This window comes from Pieris rapae, chromosome 19 (assembly GCF_905147795.1).
Source record: "Pieris rapae chromosome 19, ilPieRapa1.1, whole genome shotgun sequence".
NCBI classification, from domain to species: Eukaryota; Metazoa; Arthropoda; class Insecta; order Lepidoptera; family Pieridae; genus Pieris; species Pieris rapae.
The window spans coordinates 8,767,539-8,783,278 of NC_059527.1; the positions used below are offsets into that span (position 1 = coordinate 8,767,539).

Below are 15,740 nucleotides of genomic sequence, written 5' to 3' on the forward strand. Positions count from 1 at the left end.
GTAGGTCTTTTATTTCCTTTTAAATTATGTATAGCAATCGTCTATTTTAATATATATGCGCCACAGAAAATTTTTCATAGCATAAAGCCATTGAATATGTTTTATTGAATTATGTTTGTGTAAGATATTATCTGCGGACACAGAATTGCCTCGGCCTAGTCGACAATTACAGTTCAGGCCATAACTTAAGAAGGGTAAAAATTAACTGACTTGGATATCACATCTTTTAATGTCTTATTGATTTATTGACATTAAACATTTTAACCATTAAAAGATAGTTCAGAAGTGTAAATTGATTTTAATTATTTAAAAGTCATGTGTGAAACGTCTAAAACTGGAGTTATAGGTACATAGTTTAGAAAAAATAGAACTTTTTTTAGACTTTTTGACCTTTAACAAATACTATTTAAATACATATCATCGTCACTAATGTAGAAAATTAGTTTGGTATAAGTTTGAAAATATAATATTTAATGTCAAGGGAATATATTATGGATTATATTACCTTTGAGTACTATTGATTAACGCTTATTATCTGCACGATAAGGTCATCGTTGAAATAACAATAGTTTTGTCGTATATGTAGGCAAATGATAAAAGTTTTAAAAGCTTCTATTAGCATTAATGTTATGCAATACAATAAATAATGGAGGAAGCAATTTCTCATGAATCATTATGTCGTAGTATTGTGGTTTATATGAAGTAGTTCTATTAATTTCCTAGATAGGTTTATTTACATTTTGAGTCTTCATGTTAATATAATTATTAAAACTTAAATGTGTAGACATATTGGACAACACATGATAGGTACAGTACTTACAGTGCCTTAGCTTCAATATACCTGAGGAGTAATTCACGAGACGACATCGTCTGCCATTATTTCTTGTTCCCATATGATTCACTCTAATACTTTTGTTGCCGAAGTACATGTTAATTGACCTTTTCCATTGTCCTTTGAGTGAACAGCCAAAATATCTATTATTGATTAGTGTCTATAATAGTTTGTTAAATTGTAATGTTTTTTTATGGCCACCTGTTAGGACAGGATTGTGTTGTTGTAAATAAATAAATATTCTAAAGAAAAATATCAATGTAACTTATGTAAATATTGGGAGACTATCCATTGAGAATAATATTTCAGTTTTACTAATAATAATAATTAAGCCTCGATTATTCCTTAAGAAATTCACATAATATACACGCACATTTTTTTTTCAAAGACCGCTTATTAAGTATAGACCACCTTCAATTGACTCTCTCTCTCTGTTGTGAGATGACATTATTTATATAAAATAGTAGTAACTTTAACACCTCCATTGACGTTTGACAAATTTCAAACATTGCATTACACCCACCAGGGACTTTATATTGAGTAATTTATGTTTAACTTTTGCGTGGTACTGAGGTAAATGTTTCAATTCAACTAATTCCAGTATACATTTCAGTAGTTTCTCTCTGGAAGTAACATCCCCTATATAAAAGCATAAAATTTGGTCAGAACTTTTCTATTTTTATAATAAAAAATATGTTTATAATAGAGGATAAGATACTGGTATTACTTATTCTACGTCAATTGATTTAAATCGGTAGAAATATATAAAAACTATTTAGTAGTTAATGCTTAAAACCATTGATTACGTCATATAGGTAAATGTTGGCCCAACCCTCGATTCTAGTAAATATAACACGAAAACATAACCCACTTTACACAATTACATTACTAGGCTATTTATTATTCGTAAATTAACGTAAGTAACATTGCCTTTAGACTAATTACTTCACAGCTTCAATATTGTCCAAAAATTCGTTGACAATTTTCCAATTGAATAATGTTCGGTTGCAATTACCACCTACGAAGGATTTGAAGAGATGCCCTTTTGCGTTTCGTTATTACGTCATTAATTATCAAAAACGTCTCTTTCAATTGGCTTTATATAGTTTCCGGCTTCAGGTTGATACGCCAACGGTCATTCATATTTATTGTATTCGTTTAAATTGGTTAAAAAATTTTGAACACTTTACAACGATAACTACCTTATTGGTGATAAACAGTTTGTTTTATCACCAATAAGGTAATCATAAAAAAATTCAACCTAAGGTTAGCGGCTGTTACTATTAATTAATTACTGACAGCAGTTTCTATTTACATATAGTGATTAAGACAAATAAAGCTCTAGCTATTGAAATGAGAAAGTCCATTGGAATTTTAAGAAAAGACACGATCGAATCAAACGAATTATAGGAGCTACCCAGTACCCGGAGCCCAGTACATTTTGCTCACTCAGGCCTTCTTAGTTTTATAAGCGTGGCGAGTTACGCCCTGAAAGTATACCCAGAGGTAGGCACTCTCTTCAACTGTTTCATTGCATTAATTCGTAGCAATGAACATTTCATTATTTCGCTTATATTATATTGTTGTACGCGAGTAAAACTAAAATTCTCTTTTATTGAAAGCACCCAGATGACCCAGGAACCGTAAATTTTGGTACCTTCTAGCTGTCCGGGAATAACGGATCTTGCTACTAAATTCCACACTTGCAATCACGCCTACACTATGGGTAGTTCAAAGTCTAGATTTAGAACAGTGATAAGAAATAAACTTCACACAAAACACACTAGACGCATAAGAACACTGCTGGATATTTTGTGAGCCAAAGGCTAAGCTTGTTGCAAACGAAGCCTATATTATCAGATGCAGGTTTGCCTGCAATGATTTTTAGTTCAGTTCTGGTTCCACGACTAATATACAATATATGTACTTCCATGCTATAATCTTGTTATAAATTTAATAGGTTTACTTAGTTGAAATAAAAATGCAAATTAAACTAAGTAATCTATTTCTTTTATAATCATTGGTTTTCCATATTGATATTATTAATACCATTTAAAAAGCGTTTCTGAGGTAACGTTTTACGCAAAATCTTAGCTACGTCGGTTTCGTGTAATTTAATGTTATAAAATAACGTTTATTTCTGTTTGAAAAATTGTTTATGACCTTGATTGCTGACTTATTAAAAGCGTAATTATGCGTTCAAATGGGGCAAGAGTTGAATTAAAAAGTTAAATCCAGCGTTCATAACACCTATAATATTAAGATCGACATTTTTTGTTAAGTTTGCTGATGTCGTAATATTTCATGCATCAACTGCAGGTCCAATTGGCACTTTATAATAGCCGTGACCACAACTTTTGGCCACATACATTATTTATTACAAATTTCAAATTTAATTTACCTTAATGACGTAAACGGTTAGGCAAAAATCGTAATTTCCGCTCACACAAAGCAAGTAGATGGTTACAGCAAGGCTAGCGATTCGCTCCAGTGAGATTGACCGAGATGAAAGGATAAAAGATCACTATTGTTTTATTTATCTTAACCATGTTGCACGCGACTTCTACATTATAAAAATTTTAGATTTAATATCGTAAAGTGTGTTAAAGAAACTCTAACAAGTATTGCAAATTGCAATCGAATAAGTCGTTAAATAATATAATTCTGCTTTTCTAATTATATTATGCTGTCCCAAACATAATGATTATATTAAAGAAATTATTATTAGTATCAATTTTGCAAGTTCTTCCAAACAACAGTTACATATAATATTTGAAAGGGTTTCAAGAAATCAATTTGCTGATTAATTTTAAAAAATTCTTCTGTTTTATAAATATTTGTTAAAGTAGGAAGATACACGAAATTATCTTGTAATAATATATTAAACGATTTTGTTTCCTTTGGAGTAGAGATGTGTGGTTCTACTGCACTAGATTTTGATTTAGACTCTGGTGCTAAAAAGTTTTTACATTTGTTTTTATTTTCTAGGATCATTATTATTATTATTATTATATGTTCATTAAATCTTATTGGAATACTTTTTATCACTTCTGAACAATTTATTTCAGAGGCAAAGACAGCCGCAGCAACCTATATCTCTTGCCAACCGGGGAGATAGTTTACTTCGTGGCAGCTGTGGTAGTTCTCTTCAACGTGGATGAGCAGTGTCAACGGCATTACACGGGCCATACTGATGACGTCAAATGTATCGCAATTCATCCAAATAAGCTGATCATTGCCAGTGGACAGTGTGCGGGACACGATCGGTTGGACGCCAGGGTAAGTTAGGAGAAAAAAATATGGTTTCGTTAACATATAATTTTTTGACATTTAGTACATATATAAACAGAAAGATACTCTGATTTTTAATTCCGTAGAATTCTTCGTTCGTAAGTGTTGCTATTAAAAAATTTCTCCAACGACAACGGGGCAAATTTGTCCCATTTCAGGGCAATAAAAAATGCGTTCATTATCTTTTACCTACAAAGTCAACTTGATTTACTAACTCAAGTGACCTAATACAAAAATAACAAATATACCAATATCACGAACAATATATCGAATTAACTTTAACTATTTTATTTTATTATTTAGTTGGTATCACTGCCTACTAATTCCAGGTTTATTAAACCTTTTTCAAAAATAAAATTGTATCTTTGCTTGTGCGTTTTTTACTGTTTGTGATGAAAAAGAACGCAATTATCACTCGCCGTAAACCACTTTTAATGTAGAACAACACACTTAATAAGATGGATACATTCACAACTAATAAAATGTATGTAAAGACCCAGATGTTCAGATTCATATTAATATTGAAAAATGTACCCCGCCAAAAAGGTTTGTAATCTCTGACACTTCAAAAAATGGCAGCTGTCAGAATTCTACGGAATTAAAAATCAGAGTGTAGTAGTGTTTTTTTTTAAATTTTGTTTTATCCTTAATATTTGTATTCTGGAATATTTAATATTTATTCCAGCCACACATCCGGGTTTGGAACTCAGTTTCCCTGGCGACTCTGGCCGTTCTGGGCTCAGGTCACATAGAGCGTGCGGTGGCCTGCCTCACCTTCTCGAGAGCTGATGGCGGATCCTTGCTGGCTGCTGTCGATGAAGGACCAGACCACACCATCAGCGTATGGGAGTGGCAGAGGCCGGATAAGGGGCACTGCGTCGCTGAAACTAAGGTACAACATGTGAAGGACAAACAAGATTTTCCTAAAAAAATAAATAATACGTATATCTTTGAAATCTTATTCTTAAAAGGCTGGCAACATATTTGCGAGTCTTTTGATGACTAAACATCAGGTGAGCCTCCTGCCAATTTTCATTAAAAATACGAACGTCCGAATTTCATCAATATCGGTTTGGTAGTTATAAAGATGTATTTGATTTTTATAAATATTTTTGGTATATTTTTCCAGTGTTCAGTAGACACAGTGGTAGCTGCGGAATTCCATCCGCTGGACAGAAACCAGATCGTGACTTGTGGGAAGGGTCACATCGCGTTTTGGACTTTGGACGCTTCCAACGTCTTATACAAGCGGATGGGCATCTTCGAGACCAGGGACAAACCGAAATATGTCACTTGTCTTGGGTTTAATCATAATGGTGAGGGATTTATTCAGCTTAAATCGTTTTAATTTAGGTATTTTTTAGAGAAATCTAAATTGTATTTCGGAATTGTGTTTAAACTATAAACAAAGCATGTTTTAAAAAGCTATAAGGAGTTTTGTGGCTTTATCGTGCGACTCACAATGATCAACATGAAACAGGTTCGGAATTCTGAGGCCCAGACCTTAAAAGGTCACCAATTTTTTTAGTTTGTTTAAATTTAACAGAAATATCTTAACTAAGATTCATCATCATTCATCATTGGTTCCAGGTGACGTAATCTCAGGCGACAGCAACGGGAACCTCATAGTGTGGGGCCGCGGGACCAACACCATCCAGAAGATGGTGCGAGGGGTCCACTCTGGCTCCGTGTTCAGCGTGTGTAGCCTCAAGGAGGGAGCCGTGGTCAGCGGCGGAGGGAAGGATGGGCGGCTGGTGCTCTTCGACGCGGATCTGCAGCCCACGGCTACGGAGAATGTGGTAAATATTATTGAAGTGAAACTTGAGGGTAAAAATTTTATGGAACGTCACGGAGATGTGCAGCGTTTTTGTCGAAGAAAAGGGAGAGAGCGATTGAGACCAATTGAGAGAGAGTGAGAGGGGGAGATCATTCATTTAGTAGTTACCAATTAGAACTTTAGATAGGAATTCTACCGCATAGCGTCTTGTGTAGTAAACGCAGATTTTTTATTTATTTACATATATTATCGTTAGCACGTATACAGTGTATAAACAGTGTGAATATGATTATATACAGTAACTTGGAGTGATCATATACAGGTACATGATCATCTATTGGGGCTTTTACCGTAGAATTTTCACTTCTTTATACAAAGTACACGTGTACTTTGATACACAATAAATATATATACACATAAATATATATCTTATACTTTCAGATCGAAGGACACTACGGCGGCGTACGAGTGATTGCAGAAGGGCGTGGCTCACAACTCTTCATCGGAACAACGAAGAACTGCATCCTCCACGGAGATATGGAGCTCGGCTTCCTGCCCGCTGTTCTCGGTAACGTTTCAGACAAAAACGGAATAGTAAATATAATTTTATCTAAAAACGATAAATCTTGATTCGCCTTTTTCCCCCTCAGGTCACGTGGATGAGGTATGGGGCCTGGCCGCTCACCCCACTTTGCCCCAATTCGTTTCAGGCTGTTGGGACAGTTTACTACAGCTCTGGGATCCACTCAGTCATTCAACTGTTTGGAGCAAGGATATTGGGGTAATTATTTTTTTATTGTGTCCAAGCCGTCAGTTTTTTTATTAGACTACAATTACTACAAAGATGTATTTATTTAGGAGCGTGCTCAAAGCTGTGCCTGGTCATCAGACGGCAGCGTGATAGCGGTGGGCTGCGTGTCAGGCAAGTGGCTGGTCTTCGACCCCGTCTCCAGGGAAATGGTCGCGCACCATGTGGATGGGTGAGAAATTATTTTTGTCTGAAAGAGATCTATATGTTCCCTTATTTGAATTTGGAATGTTTTTTTCAAATCACCAAAGAGATCGAACATTTTATTTTTTTATTTTAACTAGGGATTTTTTTTTGCCGATACAAATTTACCTATGAAATTTCGCACTTTTAAAAAGGAATATAAACGCGGATCTTGTTTGATCTAGTTCGTTGCAAACGACGCACGGACTATCCATGGCTGGGGAATCCCCGCGTTTTATTCAGTTTGTTGCCTCTCTCACTCGCTTTGTCCCCGCGTATTCCATTTCAGACACTTTAGTTGGCTTTTAGCTGCTATCGCTCGTACTATTTTTCGATACCAAATTAAATAAAATACATAATTACAAAAATCTTTTATTTTTTTTAACACTTATTTATCTTAATATAATTATTACTCTTAATTTTTACTTAATTAAGCGTTGGTGTTTCTTTCTATACGAGTATCGCTATTGTATCGGCCAAAAGCCGCATCGCTACTTACTTAATTTTAAACTTCTGCAATCAGCCTCTTGGCTTGTTTCAGATTTTATACATGATTTTAAAGAGAGCGGACATGTTTGAAAGTTTAAAACAAAGTTTCAACACAAAAGTAAAAAGACGGCAAATGCATTCTTTTTTTTTTTATTTAATACTTAATTGTGACCATTGTATATATAAACGTAATTATATTTTCTTAGTTGGACTTATTTCTCATGAAGGTCTATCTTAAAATTTTCAGTCGCTTCTCTATGGATGCGAAACAACCTAAAGGAAGCAAACCACTAGTGTTTGCTTACTTGGCCAACACTTTCAACCATTTCAAAGAAATCTCGCCTAGAACTTAATTATTTCAAAGAACTCTCGCCTAGAACTCAATTATTTCAAAGAACTCTCGCTTAGAACTCGATCATTTCAAAGAACTCTCGCCTAGAACCATGCTGGAGTTTCAGTAAAAAAAGCAAAGAAATTCTGGCCCCCATCTTTTCTAGAAAGTATAATATTGAATTTATGCAGCGATTAAATAGGCTTCATCTAGACAGGCGTGCCCAACAACAGACAGTTCTGTATAAAATAACGCATTTTGAAGTTTACCTCTTGACTTCTAGCGTGGAACCAATCCAGACCATCCAATACTCTCCAGACAACAAGTATGTGGCGATCGGATCTCGGGACAACTTCATATACATCTACCAAGTGGATGACAATTGTTCCAGATATTCCAGACTTGGGAAGTGCCTTGTGAGTCATTCAAACTAATTCTACAGAAGTTAACTATCGTGAATGTAGTGATATATAGTGAATGAAATATCGGGGAAATATTTTTATATTGGGGTATTGTTCCACATGATATTAGATATTAGAATTTTTGGGTATGACGTGATCAGTTTTCGTAGAAATAATTTTAAATAAAATAAAATCTGGATTTTTCGTTTGTATGACTTGTAAAAGAAAATCCATGAAATTTGACCATTAAGGAAAACAAAAATCTAATTCTTAAACATACCTACTTACATTTATGAATGTATTTTACTTGTAATTTTTCTTAGTATGATTTTAAGTCATTTTTAGCATTAACCAAAAAACATCATAGATAATATTATTATAAATAATTAATTTTTTCAATGCCCCTCTAGTGCACGGAAAGAAAACGTAGAAGGGTAAACTATACTAACATAAGTAGATAAAAAGTAGATCTGTCCGGTTTCTATATTCAAACCGGGTGTTACGACAGTTTTCCGCGGAAATTTGACAGATTCCTGAGAAAAACATACGATTTGAATATACGACCCGAACAATATTACAATCTCTGAAGATGTGCTTAGCTTATTAAAAATATATCCGATAGTAGACCCGCTTCAGATGCATGTGGTTTAGGTGCCTGGTAGTGCAGCAATATAGTGGGAAATGCTTGCATAGTTATACGGTGTTAGTTATTTCGGCTAACTTTAAGATAAAAATAACTTTCTTCATATAGGTAAAGAACTAACGTGTAACATAGAAGTATGCGTCGAACGAACTATCTTGCATTAACTAAAATACGTACGAACTACGGCAAAAAAATGTTTACCTACGAAGGCGCACAGCTGTCTATTAAACTACCCGCAGATATAAAAAATATTACTTCTTTCAATTCATTCAAATCACAATATACGAAATTACTTTTAAATTTATTTCAATTCATATTTCTTTGGTTACTTTTAAGTTTATTGCATGTACGGTTATTGAGATTTTTGTCTTTTTTGCGAAATTTTGTTTTATTAAACTGACTGCATACTTGTCAACATTATTTACTTAGGCACCTATTTAATATGTAATTCTGGATGTGTTCTCCCATATCTCTACAAAATATAAACCGATTTTGATAAAACTGTGTTTTTTAAGTTATTTTATTCATATCAAATTCATTGAGCTAATACATATTATGTCTTAAGTATGTTAAATTTTTATTATTATTATATGCATGTATTAGGAATACTGGTAGAATGCTGGATATTTGTAGCTTTAAGTAGTTTGGGTAATAAATTATGTTATAATAAATATAATAAATAAATAAATAATTTCAGGGCCACTCTAGCTTCATAACCCACTTAGATTGGTCTGAAGACAGTCAGTACATACGGAGTAACTCTGGCGATTATGAATTATTATATTGTAAGTTATTTCTATGTATTACTTTTGTTTTCTTTTCATAAAATCACTTCCCTATATGTTATTGTATTTGGAAGTAGGGCATTTTGGTTCAAAATTTAAGAAAAAGTGAAGTTTAATAAACTCATATTTGTGTTACATTTCTGTTTGTTTCCTTATTCAAAGGAAAAGTAGATTACGTTCGCATTACTATAGTATAAAAATACTTTTTTACTGCTATTTTTTTGGTATCCTCATCAATATTCCGTATTGTCAATCTTTTAGTAAAAACCATAATAAAATCCGTTTAGTAATTTTTGTGGGTATCGCGTTCATACATACGCAACCGGGAGACTTTATATGAACAATGAGAAATAGCGAGTTTTAAACGATTCCAGGGAACGCAACAACCTGCCGTCAAATCACGTCGCCCACGTCGATGCGAGACGTGATCTGGGCCTCTAACAACTGTCCGATCACCTTCCAAACCATCGGGGTGTGGCCCGAGAACGCCGACGGCACCGACATCAACACCTGCACCAGGTGAGGGCTGCACCTTTGGCTCCCGGGACATTTATTTGATATGTTTTTCATAAACTAGATAAAATTCATCGTAAATGTGGCTTTCAATTAAATTTTCATATGAAAAAAGCTACATAATAAGGGCAATTTCCCATTGTCAAAATATCTGGTGGCCTGGATGTCAAAGCAATATAAACAGCAGTCAAGAGGCAGAGATCAAAGGATATGGCACACTTTTGAAGCGCTCTTAATTGAAAACACAGCACTATGGTGGTGGCAGACTATTTTGAAATTGATAATTGTTAAGAATGATTAAATTTGTTTTCAGGTCTCACGATAACCGATTGGCGGCGACAGGAGATGACTTTGGCAAAGTGAAACTCTTCGCTTACCCCGTCACACAACCCAAGGTAGGCATTTCTATTTGAATAGTAAAAAAAAATTATCAAATACCAAATTATCTAATGCGGATTTACAATCGCTGGGTATATTCGGTAGTGGGTTGTTGTTCGTTGAGTGCCTTTCGCAAACCTACTGAGCTTATTTTCTGATGAGTTTTGTCTGCCTTTACCAGAAATTTGTGCTTATTTCTTCTTATAACTTATAATTTTTTTTTGTAACACTTATGTTTACTTCATTCCATATAAACTTTATTAAAATCAGTTTATATAGAAAATTTCGTAAAATATGCCGTAGATTTAGTACTATGTAAGATGTGATAAACTTAATAAATAATAATCAAAATCCCTCCATTTGCTAATGTATACTTTTTTATTTCAGTCCTTGTGCCACCAATACGGCGGCCATTCGTCCCACGTGACGTGTGTCCGTTTCCTTCTCGATGACTCGAGGCTGGTTTCCGCCGGAGGCCTGGACACCAGTCTTATGCAGTGGGTCGTTGAATAAACACAATAGATGGCGCTGTTTTATTGTCAAAAGACAACTACTAGCACATCAAAAGTGCACGTTAAAAATGTAGATTTAGGATCCATAAATATTAATTAAAGGTCAGCTTAGGAATTTTTATATAAATTTTAATAGCTCTTAGATTATTTATTTTTGAATAAGCTAATTCAATAACGAGCTTATAATATTGCAACACTTTTTTATGTATAATGGACCTTTTTATTTTAATAAAGAGATGCTAAACATGTACACTATGAAGCACATACGCAATTATGGAAATTGAACTAACTTAAAGTTCAAACAAAATTGCACAGATTAACATTTAATCAAGCACTATTAGAATTGATAATCAGATTATCTCGAAATGTAACCGCCTGAGTATTATCTGCTTTTGCTCTTACCAATTTCACTAACGGAGTAATTGTTAGGTTTAGTATTGAATAGAGCGCATTTTTTTCTATTCTTTCTTATTTTCGACGGTGTTGCGAAACCGTCAATTATTTTGCGTATAAGTACATTTTACAATATTTTTAAATAGTACAAAATGTTTAGGTTTCGTGGTTGTGATGTGTTCAATTCGCAAAGGGTGACCGATCCGTCGAATTATTTTCCTACACAAAGATTTAGGCAACACTATTATATTTTTACACTTGCAACACTAAGAATATTGTCAATTGTGATTTTAGCTTTTCAAGATATTTTTTTGTTAGACAAGATTATTCGGGATTTTTATGATTTATGGAAAAGTGGATCATCTTATATTTTATAAGTTTAATAATAAATTAATTTTTAAGATCCATCGATCAATTTTGTATTAGGTTTCTTAAGTAGCATTTGTTTGTAACCTAGTCACGGTTGAATCGTTTCATATTGTGTTGTCATCACGTATTGTAAGCATTAATATTTAGATATTTCCTGTATATACAATTATATATGATGGCTCTGTCCGTCTTTTGAATGTGCCTAATAAAAAAATGTTTACTGAATCGAATTTTTCATTAAATCCTTAATAAAACACGAGTTTATTAACAAAACAATTTATTAACAGAAAATACATACAAAACCCACAATAGTATACAAAAATAAATACTGTATTGGGTGTATCGGTTGATGGCATTTCTACTATTCACAATAGTATTACAGAATCTCCAGCCATATGTAGCAAAATGTATTAAAATGAATCTTGTTAATAGGAAAATAAAACCTTGTTTGTCAAGCAACATTTAGTAATATGATTCATTTTCAGTTTTTTTTATAAGTTAACATAGTTTACTTGAAGCATACCATGACAACATGAACAATTATTAGCAAAGAGTGCTAAATGAATCCTGATTATGTTTGACACTAAAGTGAAAAAAAGAATGTATTTATACACTTAGAGGGCAGCACTTCAGCAAGTTAATAGTGAAATATGTAGAATTTATTTTAAATGTCACTAAATTGAAATCTATTTTTTTAAATACCTAAAGAACTGCATTGTCAAGGTACAATTTATTAACGCATCTACTGCACAGGTACACTACAACCAACTATATCAACTGTTCCACACTGTTTGCTGATAATTCGAGCAATCTCCAAGCCGCTTTAGGATTCAGTTCCTGTGGATCCCTACAAAGTACCCAAACATAATTCACCCTCATTACTTTATCGGGATCTCCCTCTATCACTTTGTCTTTGGAGTCTCTTACGCACATAATTTGCTGAGACTGGAATGTTATCACTAACACTGGACCTTGATCCATCATTTTCCCCATCACCAACTCGATATTCTCAATATCAAGTATTTTGGAATCTAACCGGTAACCGAGTTGTCTGCACTGCTTGATCGGAGTTGCCAAAATATTGAAGACTCCTTCATAACACCAATCCTTTAAAATCTCCAAATCGCCTCTCACCATAGCTTCTAGTATATTTGGTATGATATCATTTCCACAGTCTTCGAGGAATTTTTGAGACGTAAAATTGGGATCAATCTTGCATACCTCTGTTAAAGTTTTAGAGAGTTCTGTCTTCTCAAACATGTTCCCAAATAAGCTACCAACTTTCTCAGAGACGAAACGAGCGCCTCGAACCATTGCGTTATCTGACTCTTCATATCGAATTTTCCAGTCTAAAACCTGCAAAGGGGCAAATGATATAAACAAATCTACAAACATTAATTCATTTAATTGAAAATACAACTTCTCATTTCATCCATCCATCCCAAATGGTAGCCAAAGATAACAATATACAAACCTTATTGACATACTGGTTATTGTTTTTAAAATTCTCCCATTGTTGGTAAAACTTTGAGTCCTTGTGTAGTTCTACGCCAAGTGTTTCTGTATCTGGTGCAAATGTTCTTTCCTCTTCGGCCACCTAGAGGCAGATAAATAAAATGTATATAAAATGATTTAATGCATTCATTCATTAAACTATATTTAATGTTCTATTATAATGAAATTTACCTCAACTCGTTTCCGAAGCATGATGGGTGAGGTGTATACACGACCTTCGAGCCCTTTAGGGGACATCTCATTCCGCACTACTTCTGTAGCCTGAAAGAGAATTTTTCATTTTATAAGTACTTAAGTAAGTATGTAGTATCAAGCACACTTATAATTATAGTGCTATAAAATGAAACTATTTACAAGTAGCCAATTTAGATTGGCTAAACATTACATAAGGTGCTAAAAAATATTTACATGTAATAATGTACTTTTGCATATATAAAAAATTTCTATATTCACTTTTGCAATTACAGTGCAGTTTCATCACATATTACCCACTATCCTTAAAAAGTAGTTTACTACTAATAATGTACCTGTGAAATAGTTTTAAAAGCTGTGGACTGTCCTAGTTTTTGACTTCTGTCAGCAAGGCTTTCTGCTGCACCTTTTGCTGACTTCGAAAGATCTTCAGTTATCCTTCCTGAAATTAAGTATGTTGTGTGTTATTTCAGAAAAATAAGGACCAAAGGAGTTTATCAAATTAATATAATATATATTTTTGACTCTGTGTTATGTATATGTTTAAACTTTGGGTTCAATTTGTAATATAAGTGTAATTAAAATTGTTGTAATATATTTAATTATAACTTTCATTCTAAAATTATTTCAATTGAGATTAACAAAACCTAACCTAGTTTTATGGGTGTTTTCCTGCATGATGTTTTGGATAACATTCAATCTTAAGATCTATAAATCATATAACAGTCAGGGATACCAAGTCACAGTATTTAATAAGTCTCTTTAGTTAGTTTTTATACAAAAATACAGATTGTGTATAATATATTGATTTCGCACTAATAACTAATACTCAAAGCTTAAAATGTACTACCAAAATTATTAAAAAAGTAGTTTTTTTATTACAATTTATCAGTGATGAATAGAATTAAATGAACTAAATAATAATAATATGAGGATTATTTTTTTGGATGTTAGTGCTGCTTTGTTTTTTTACCAATGGACTTTCTTCCTATGTGCAACATTTGCTCAAACAGTGAAGGAAAACATTGTGAGGAAACCAACATGTCTTAGACCCAAAAAGTCGACAACATGTGTCAGGCACTGAAGACTGATTACCTACTTGCCTATTTGATTTAAATATTATGATCATGAAACAGATTCAGAAATCTGAAGCCAAGACCTAAAAGAGGTTGTAGCGCCACTGATTTATTTAGTTATTTATATAATAATATGAGGATTATTTTATTGGAAGCTAGTGCTGCTTTGTTTTTTTTTAAGAAATGTATGTTATAAGAATAAAATTCTGCTTACCTGCCTTTTTGGCAATATCAGTTTTACTTGCCTCTTCTAAGACATGTTCCACTTTTCCTTTAATTCCTTCAAGTGTTTCTTTAAATACCTCTGAACTTTTAGAAGCCTCTGATTCAACTACATGAAATTTTTTCCTTGCTGCTTGTAAAGCTTCAGAATTTTCTAATTTTTGTGCTTCTTCTCTAAACTTTTTTATGCTTTCCTTCATTTCTTTATTTTTAGCAATGTCCTCTTTAATATTTTCTATGATTGAAGAGAAGAAACCTTTCCGAGCAGAGTAGTGGCGACATTCTATTGTATACTAAAAATTAATTATATTATTAATATGTATCTAATATAAGCAGTGTTGGCCTAGTGGTTTAAGCGAGTCTCAACCCTGAAGTCTTGTTTTCAAATCTAGGCTGTGTAACTTGGCGAAGGAAATCCCAGAAATCCGCACGTAACTTAATAACTACCTCAGTCAAACAATTTAAGGAGCGACAAGGCAAAGAGCCTTAAATACTGCTGCTGTTCACATACCTGATCTGATTTTAGAGGAATTACGGACGATTTTAGATTTACAGGCACAACCGTTTTCCAGCGGGCTGGACTATATAATATTTGTCGACACGAATGCTGTAAAACAAAACGTATTTTAATTTTATATTGTTATCGAACTTCCTCTCATAACCTCTTTGTAACTGATGCAATACCATTACCATGTTTTTGTTATTTTTATGAGTTAAATTCAATAAATACTGTCTTCAAATAAACGTTTATCACTTTTAGACTCAAATATATGAACTAAAAAAGGACATTGACGATATTTGTCCGGATACCATTCCTCTAAATCAAAATTTTTAAGGTGTCATTTAAAAAAAATGTATGGCAATCTCACAGATCATAGTTTTCATTTTTTTTTGGCATTGACAGATTATTTAGAAATTTTATATTTTATTTCTATATAAAAAACGTAGCTACTTTCTTTAAACTATTGAAATCACTGATACACTAAAGTAAAAAGTAGTAGTCATATCAACTATTACTCTGTGTCCAAAG

General features: G+C 33.2%; 2 protein-coding genes across 3 annotated transcripts in view; one reads left to right on the forward strand and one right to left on the reverse strand.

Moving 5' to 3' along the window:
• LOC110991907 (echinoderm microtubule-associated protein-like 2) overlaps positions 1-11,930 on the forward strand; it is a 45,577-nt gene extending 33,647 nt beyond the window's left edge. For both annotated transcript variants that reach the window (XM_022257494.2, XM_022257493.2), the window contains 12 exons: positions 3,901-4,111; positions 4,809-5,015; positions 5,253-5,439; positions 5,714-5,922; positions 6,342-6,468; positions 6,551-6,681; positions 6,759-6,880; positions 7,995-8,127; positions 9,453-9,540; positions 9,915-10,059; positions 10,367-10,448; positions 10,819-11,930. In XM_022257494.2, the coding sequence (XP_022113186.1) occupies positions 3,901-4,111; positions 4,809-5,015; positions 5,253-5,439; positions 5,714-5,922; positions 6,342-6,468; positions 6,551-6,681; positions 6,759-6,880; positions 7,995-8,127; positions 9,453-9,540; positions 9,915-10,059; positions 10,367-10,448; positions 10,819-10,944 (1,768 nt within the window). In that variant the 3' untranslated portion in view covers positions 10,945-11,930. The remainder of the gene's footprint in view (positions 1-3,900; positions 4,112-4,808; positions 5,016-5,252; positions 5,440-5,713; positions 5,923-6,341; positions 6,469-6,550; positions 6,682-6,758; positions 6,881-7,994; positions 8,128-9,452; positions 9,541-9,914; positions 10,060-10,366; positions 10,449-10,818) is intronic.
• A 35-nt stretch (positions 11,931-11,965) lies between these two features.
• On the reverse strand, positions 11,966-15,576 carry LOC110991908 (mitochondrial import inner membrane translocase subunit TIM44). The gene is made up of 7 exons (XM_022257495.2): positions 15,401-15,576; positions 15,222-15,317; positions 14,703-15,003; positions 13,748-13,854; positions 13,392-13,481; positions 13,180-13,302; positions 11,966-13,061 (listed from the first exon to the last, which is right to left on the reverse strand). Exons 1-7 carry the CDS (start codon positions 15,401-15,403, stop codon positions 12,474-12,476), a joined length of 1,308 nt encoding a protein of 435 aa, XP_022113187.1. The 5' UTR covers positions 15,404-15,576; the 3' UTR covers positions 11,966-12,473.
• Between the last annotated feature and the right edge of the window lie 164 nt (positions 15,577-15,740).

Bases quoted from the DNA above. Each gene is read 5' to 3' on its own strand.
- LOC110991908 (XM_022257495.2), bottom strand. The intron at 15,004-15,221 runs GTATGTGAACAG...ATTAATTTTTAG, and splicing joins TTCCTCTAAAATCAGATCAG to TATACAATAGAATGTCGCCA. The intron at 13,855-14,702 runs GTAAGCAGAATT...ACTTAATTTCAG, and splicing joins TGATATTGCCAAAAAGGCAG to GAAGGATAACTGAAGATCTT.